Raw genomic sequence first — 8,864 nt, 5'->3', positions numbered from 1 at the left:
GAGAATAAGATATCAAGTATCATTGTATTGTTTTATCATCCATAATATCTTTTTTTTATCAATAGACAAATAATAATAAATAAATCGCATTAGGGGTGCAACCCTTACATCACAAAATTCTAAGGAGAGTTGAAACAATCCATTGACCTCTTGTACCAATCATAAAAATTAAAGAGAGACAAATGGTAACATAAAGCTAACCATCTCCATGAAAATAAAATTACATTATAAATCACCTCATCAAAGCTATAAGATCTATTCTAAAAAATAATAGTATTTAAATGTTAAATGGTACATGTTTATTAATAGAGATACATTTCATTCAAGATCAGAAAAAACTACTCAATCATAACAAATTTACAGTTAAATTTGCCGTGAAGCCTTTTACAATGAAATAGACTCTTTCTTGTATCATCATAATATTAAAATTCAATGTAAATTATACAATAATTTTTATCGGATTTACCACTGATCATCATCGTCATCCTCTCGCCCATTTTTTTTCACTCAATTGTAATTCTATAACTCCGAACTGATGATTAAAAAAAGGATGTAGAAGTAAAATGTATTCATTAGACTTTCAAAAGATTAATAAAATTTTAGAGAGATATTCAAATATAAATATATAAGATGCCCTTTATTTCAACAATACATAATACAACATAAAACTAGAAATTCAAATAACATTGAAATTCAGTCCTAATCAAGTCCCATAAATGAAACTAGTTAAGCCTGTGTGATCTAATAGAAAATGATTAAAACAATTTGAACAATAAATATTCATAATAGGGCATCCTGGCAGATCTAAGCTGGCCATCAGATTAAAAGAATCCCGAGGGATTATTTCCGTCACTTCCACCCTTATTGTTGAAATCAAACAAATGAGGCTGCATCATAGGGTTCTGAAAAAATGGTGGTTGAAATATTTGAGCATGCTGAGGATTTCCTTGATGATGGAGAGGCATGCTAGAGTTTGAACTATTTCCAACAAAGAATGGAATAGTTTGGGTATGTGCACCCTGAGTTACAATTCTTTCAGCATGTTGTGCAACACGTTTTTTAAGTTCCTCTAAACCTCTCTGGAAAAATTCAAGTTGAGGCCTATTCATTTTATCAATGGGACTTGCCGACCAAAACTGAGCCTCATTTGCCTTAAGATAATGACCCAGCTGATCACCACTCTTCTTCTCATTGTCCAGCATACTGTTGATTTGAGTGAGGTGACAATTGAGCTCACGCACAATAGCGCTATGGCGAGCCTCAATGAACTGCATGGTGCCATTGTTCTGGGGTGGAGCGCGTGACAGATAACGATCTATGACCGTATCAACATGTGGGTGACCAAAGGAAAACACCTTATCACCAGGTGAGAATATGACGAGGGCAACATCAGCATCACAAAGTGTGCAAAGTTCACTTGCTTTCTTGAAGAGCCCACTACGGCGCTTCGAGAAAGTCACTTGCAGGTTGCTATCATTGCTCATCTTTTTCATCTCAATCTTTTGGCGACCACGACCTTTCTTTTCAGTTGACATGGTTGAAATTAGACAGGAGAGAAGAAGAAAAAAAGTGATGAATGTGTTTGGAACTTCAAACTAAGAAATGACACATTATAATCGAGTGTGAAGAGGTCGTTTTATAGCTAAATTTAGGGTAAATAAATTTTTACTCAAATTTAGATTTAGTTAAAAAAATCTGAACCTGGATCTTATTCAAACGTTATACACTTTTTATTAAATTAAAAAATTTATTGTATCTCAAAGATTTACATCAAATCTCTTTTTATATTGTTTATATGGTAGGAGATTTAATGTAAAAAAATGGTATTCTTTTGCCATTTTTTACATATCATAGCTTATTCAGCAACTATTGAATAAACTGTACTTTGATAATTTAGAAACTTGCAATAAATATGTTTATATCACTGTCATTATACAACAACAATAGAAAAAAAATGTACTCAGGAGTTCAATATATTATCTAGAATGGTAATAGTTAAATCGTTCTCGCAGTTAAAGTTGTTTTTCTTTTTTATATAATTGGAGTATTTTCACTGTACCTTTCCTATAATTTTTTAATATTAAAACAATGGGCAATGGTAATACAAATATTGCGGCTTACTTTTTTCTTTTATTAAAAATAGTAAAAGTGTGAAAATTATTTCAAAATATATAATAATATTTTTTGTGTCATTTCTTATCTAGTTCCTAAACGCTTACATGTAAAGGTTAATGCAATGTATTAGGTAACTTATAATATTTTATATCACTATTTTTTCAATAATCTCTATAGTTGATATATTTAATTAAATTTAATTTAATTGTCACTTTTATAAAAAAATATTTTATTTTTTATTTTACTAAATAAATTATAATTTTAGTAAACGTAAAACAACTGTCAATGATAATATAGCTGTCAATGATAATATAAGAATCACAATCATTTATGAATAGGTTATTAGGTTGTTAATGATAAGAGTAAAAGTGAATTTAAAAAAGCCTTTATTTTTTAAATTTTTATGAAATTAATTTAAAAAAAAATATAATAGAAGATTTTAGACGAAGGAGAAAAAGAAAAGAGAGAGATAATATTGTACTATTCTCATTATCAATGTCGATTTCAAGTATAATATCAGTCTTATTTATATGACATATGCAATAAATAGAAAATCAATCTGAAATCTCATATTTGATGTACATGCATAATCATTTCATTCATAACACTCTTCATTGGATGTCCAGAAAGAATATGTCTCGTTAAAATCTTATTAAAAAAATCCAGTAGAAAAATTCTAGTGAAGGAAAAATAGTACAGTCACTACAAAAAACATGCTCTACAGCGACGTGGAAGCCACGCTGCAGTGTTAAAAATCACGTCACAATCAAACAATAGCGACGTGGGCTGCTATGTCGCAGGAGCACGTGTGGCAAAGCAGTAGCGACGTGGAAAACATGTCAGAAGGTTGCGACGTGATTCCCACGTCGCAATAAATTTATATGGGGAACATGTCCCTGCACGCAGAGCAGGTGTGACAGGTGTGGGGACTGTGAAATTGACTTTATTAGCGACGTTGGTCCCACGTCGCTACTTTGAATGTTTTTTTATTTTTAAAATTAAATAACGCAGATAGAATTGTAGTTTTTTATAATAAATTAATTAATTTATATAATAAAATTTATATATAATAAAATTTAAAGTGAAGACCCATTTTGGTCCCTCATAAATATTACACGAGTCAAATTAGTCCCTCACAAAAAAATTGACCCAACTTAATCCCTTACAAAATTTAACCGGATCATATTAGTCTTTCTGCTAATATTTTTCTCAAATTGGTTTTTTCCTACTTCTAAACCGGTTCTTTTCATTCTTTAAACCGTGACTGGACTGACACGTTGAATTTTTTTTATATTTTATTTTGTAAATACTAAATTAATTTTTATATTTAATTTCATTTTTAAACAGTTATCAATGAATAATATCCAAAAAACCAAAATTATTTCTTATAAAGTAATTTTTAAATAAGTAACTTTCATGATTTCTACTAATATTAACAAATTTTATACATAAATTTTTATCTATGAGGTCTCAAATCCAAGTCCCTTCAAGTTAAATGATTTTCACTTTACCACTAGACAAATCAATTTCTATCGTTAATAAAGTGACTATCATTTACACTAGACAAATCAATTTCTATCGTTAATAAAATTTTATAAAATAAATTCATATAATAAATTTTATATATTAAATTCAATTAAATAAAACTAAAAATTTAAAACTAATATTTTAATGAATTAAAATCTAAAATAAGTTGCATAAATATAAATTTAAAACAAATGAAATACAAAATATTTTTATGAGGCATCATCATCATTCGGAAAATAATTATCAGGATTAAAATCATCACCACTCCGTCATCCTCCGGTTCTGGATCAGGAACATTACTGTAATTTCCACCACCTTGCATAAATCGTCTCATCTGCTCCTCCATCTCAGATTGCTTCTTCAGAATGCCCTCTATCTGTCGCGCATGCTGTTGCTCCATATCAGATTGCGTCTTCTGCATCATCTCCATCTGCTGCTCTTGTTGCTGCCTCAGGGCCTCATTTTCGCGTCTCGCCAATTGCCTTACAATTTCAGCTTGTTCCCATGTCAGATTTGGTTGACGCGATCCACCCTCTCCATCTGTAATTCTTTGAAACAGATTGCGATCACCAGCTCTATAGCTGGACGCCAAATTTTCAGGCCCAGAAAAGCAACCATTAGGCCCTTTTTCTTTAATAACCTCACACCAAATATAGTGATCAACATATAGAACCTTCTGGTTGACATTTACCAGATTCCGTATGGTTCTAGGAGTTAACATCAAGTGATTGAAATAATGATTGCAAAAATGTGACATTTCTCAATGCAAGTAATGTGCACATATAGAACCTTCAACTCTTGCTTTATTCTTCACTGATCGCTTTGAATCACCCATGAACCTTTCAAACGGATACATCCACCTATATTGAACTGGTCCACCAAGAAAAGCTTCATATGCAAGATGCACAGGTAAATGTTCCATGGAGTCAAAGAAACCAGGCAGAAATACTTGTTCCAACTTACAAAGAATGATTGCAATGGTTTGGTTAAACTTCATGATGTCTTCCACTTTTAAAGCTGACGCACAAATATTTCTAAAAAACTGACTAATTTCAGTTAGTGGATCAAGAACATGTTTGGGTAGCGAGCCAAATGAAATTGGTAGCAATTGTTCCATAAAAATGTGACAATCGTGACTTTTCATTCCATGCAACTTCCCAGTGTTAGGGTCAGCACACCTTGATAAATTCGATGAATACCCATCGGATATTCTCAAATATTTTAACCATCGACAAACAGCTTTAGCTTCTTGGGAAGTCAGACTCAAACAAGCCTTGGGTTTTAATAACTTTCCATTCGGTAGAGGCTTAAACTCCAACTCTCTTCTGTTACACCATTGTTCCATGTCTTGTCTGGCCTTCTCATTATCTTTTGTTTTGTCTTTCACATCCATCACTGTGTTAAATACATTATCAAAAAAATTCTTCTCAATATGCATAACATCTAGATTATGGCGCAACAAGTTATCTTTCCAATACCGGAGGTCCCAAAATATACTTCTTTTTGTCCAATTGTGCGTGACTTCGTATCCTTCAATTCGTCATGCTTTTCCAGTATCTGTAAATTTCGGTAGCTCACTAACTTGTTCCCATATAGCCCATGGTGGAAATCGAGGCGGAGGCAAATCCTTCACTCGTACATATTTTTTAAAGTTTGTCATGTTTCTTCTATAAGAGTGATTTCGTGGTAGGAATCTGCGGTGACAGTCAAACCACGAGCTTTTCCCACCTTTGGCCAACATGAACCCTTTGTTGTATCCTATGCAATGCGGACAACCCATTTTGCGATGCATACCCCAACCAGACAACATGACATATGCTGGAAAGTCGTTGATGATCCACATCAAGGAAGCTTGCATTGTAAAGTTTTGTTTACGTGATACATCATAAGTCCATTCTCCAATCCACAATCTCTTCAAATAATCAATTAAAGGTTGTAAATACACATCAATTCCTGCTTTTGGACTCGAAGGTCCTGGAATGACGCACGTCAAAAACATGTATGGTTTTCTCATGCACATCTCAGGAGGGAGGTTGTAAGGGGTTACAATAACTGGCCAACAAGAATAAATACTTCCCAACGCTTGAACATAAGGAGTAAAACCATCTGAGCATAATCCAAGCCTGACATTTATAGGTTCTACGGAAAAATCAGGATGTATTCGATCAAAGTGCTTCCATGCCTCGCCATCAGATGGATGCCGCATAGTGCCTGGACTTGTTTTATTTGTGTGATGCCATGTCATTTGACTTGCACTGTGCATTGAAGCAAACATTCTTTTTAACCTTGGTATTATCGGAAGATAAAACATGGACTTTACTGCTACACGATCTTGATTAGTGTTAACGGCTCTACTGCGAACTTTATATCTTGGACTCATACAAAACTTACATTCCTCCAACAATCCATCTTGAGTATCAAACTCATTATCGTAAAACAACATACAACCATTAATGCAACAATCAATCTTTCTTACTTTTAAGCCCAACTTCGACACCAACTTCTTTGCTTCATAAAATGTTGTAGACAAGTTGTCTTTCATTGCAGCTGAGTCCAACATCATTTTTACGAAGAATTCCAAACACTGATCAGGAACATTCCAATTTGACTTGGCGGCCAATAATCTCACACACATTGATAACTTTGAGTCAGACGATCCATCAAACAACGACGTATTCATCTCATTCAACAATTGATAAAATTTCTGCGCTTCCTCATTCAGCAACTCTTCCCAACCAAAATCTTTAGGTTGATCATAGGTCACGTTCATACCAAAAGCATCCTCAACCATGTCACCAATCAGATTAAAGTTTTCCTCATATTCCATAGGCGGCTGACTACTTGAAGCATGCGCGTTGCTAGTCTCTGGTACGTTACTAGGCAGTTCTTCACCGTTAAACGTCCAAACCCAATAATTTGCAATGAAACCCCTTCTATATGAAAATGAGATGTTACTTCCTGTGCGTCACTAATTATTGGTTTACATTCACATTTAAGACAGGGACACCTAACTCCTCATTCGCTTCGACATAATTCCTGAGCAAACGCCCAACTGATAAACCCTTCAACTCCTACTATAAAATTGGATTTAGGTCCCATTCTTCCTGGAAATGTTCTATCACACATCTAACTACGATAATACCGATAATATTCCATACTGCACATTTATACAATCATTGTCATTTTGAGTTACAAATATTAATCAACTTAATATTATTCTTAGATGTATACTACTTAATATTTACTATTCTTAAAAATATTATTTAATAACAATACTACTAATATTTTTAATTACACATGTTATATTGAACATATGTTAACCATAAAGTTAATTTTCTTTAACTACACATTTTAAACTACACATATTGGAAAGGGTTAATACCACTTTACCCCCTGCCATATAAGTGTGTTTTGCTTTACCCCCTTCTAAAAAAAGACTTATTGGACAAACCTTGCCGAATAAAGATTCCATCAAATTTGACCCTGATTAAATTTTTTGGCCAAGATTCTTAGAATCTTGCCTACATGGCATTTTTGGTAGTGCTGAATGTACAACACATAAGCGATGTGGTACAGTCAGCACTGCCACGTGGAAAAAAAATTTTTAAAACTTTTAAAACTTTTTTTTAATTTTTTTTTTTTTTTACGTTTTTAAAAAATATTTGACAATACCTGCTGATTTACCTACGAATTTGACAAATTTGTAGGTAAATCCGCAGGTATTGTCAAATCCGTAGGTAAATTCGCAGGTATTGTCAAATCCGCAGGTAATGTCAAATCCGTAGATAAATCCGCAAGTAAATCCGCAGGTATTTTTAAATTCGTATGTAAATCCGCATGTATTGTCAAATTCGCAAGTATTTTTAAAGGTAAATCCTTAGGTATTTATAAATTCGTAGGTAAATCCGCAAGTAAATCCGCAGGTAAATCCGCAGGTATTGTCAAATCCGTAGGTAAATCCATAGGTAAATCCGCAGATATTGTCAAATTCGTAGGTACATCCGCAGGTATTGTCAATTTTTTAAAAACGTAAAAAAAAATAATAAAAAAAAATAATAAAAAAAAATTTTAAAAATAAAAAAATAAATTCCACGTGGTAGTGCTGACTGTGCCACATCGCTTATGTGTTGTATAGTCAGCACTACCAAAAATGCCACGTAGGCAAGATTCTAAGAATCTTGGCAAAAAAAATTGATTAGGGTCAAATTTGATGGAATCTTTATTTGGCAAGGTTTGCCCAATAAATTTTTTTTTAAAGGGTGTAAAGCAAAACACGCTTATATGGCAGGGGGGTAAAGTGGTAATAACCCTATTGGAAATATTATACTACTATTATGTTTTTATTACATATATAGTAATAAAAATAAGAAATATGAAATATTACTATTATGTTTTGGAAATATACAAACACATACATATTATGTTTTTATAACATATATAAAATTCAGTTTTAAATCTATTATATATGAACAAAATAAGAAATAAAAATAAAAACTATTTTGTTTTCATTTTATATATATATATATATATATATATATATATATATATATATATATATATATATATATATATATATATATAATAAAAACATAATAGTAATAAAAACTGTTTTGTTTTATTTTATTTACTATATTCTGTTTTATTTTTTAATTTTTTATAAATGAATATTAATAAAAAAGTATAAGTTACTAATTCTCCTTCTCTAAGAGAAATTGTTAATTTTCTTCACAATAAAACCTAACAACTAAATAAATTACAATAAAAATACAATTAAAAAAAGTTACTAAAATACCTCTTCTTCAAAACTCCTTCAATCTTCTAGTACCAATATAAGTTTCTTCACAATTCTTCAATCTACAATTCTTCAACAAAAAACCCTAAATTAAATTCAGAAATTTAAAAATTCTTAAAAAAAAATTATACAAATAAAATATAAATTTAGTTGGGTTAATACCTATTTTCACCCCTGCCATATGGGGTTGGTTTGAAAAATCCCCTGCCAAAAAAAAAGTTGCAAGAATTCCCCTAACATTTGAAGATTCTCTCGTTTTAAACCTTGTAAAAAAATTGTTTTTAAAACCAACCTTGCCATTTGAAGATTCACTCATTTTAAACCTTATAATCTTGTAGATTATGTCATTTTAAACCCTCTGGAATATGACAGACAAGGTTGGTTTTACTAAAAATAATAATTTACAGGGTTCAAAATGATAGAGTCTTTC

The 8,864-nt window shown here is 31.7% G+C and overlaps 1 protein-coding gene across 1 annotated transcript; it reads right to left on the bottom strand.

Annotated features, from left to right (window-relative positions):
* Positions 1-641: 641 nt before the first annotated feature.
* LOC131611204 (agamous-like MADS-box protein AGL62) lies at positions 642-1,582 on the bottom strand. Its single transcript, XM_058883300.1, has one exon. It carries the CDS (start codon positions 1,533-1,535, stop codon positions 822-824), a length of 714 nt encoding a protein of 237 aa, XP_058739283.1. The 5' UTR covers positions 1,536-1,582; the 3' UTR covers positions 642-821.
* Between the last annotated feature and the right edge of the window lie 7,282 nt (positions 1,583-8,864).

Source organism: Vicia villosa, linkage group LG1 (assembly GCF_029867415.1).
Source record: "Vicia villosa cultivar HV-30 ecotype Madison, WI linkage group LG1, Vvil1.0, whole genome shotgun sequence".
Lineage (NCBI taxonomy): Eukaryota > Viridiplantae > Streptophyta > Magnoliopsida > Fabales > Fabaceae > Vicia > Vicia villosa.
Note: the sequence above shows the minus strand (reverse complement) of the source record. Positions and strands in the feature narration are given on the sequence as shown.

What these genes read in the sequence shown, in the direction of transcription:
- LOC131611204 (XM_058883300.1), bottom strand. Translation starts at nt 1,535, where the DNA reads ATGTCAACTGAAAAGAAAGGTCGTGGTCGCCAAAAGATTGAGATGAAA.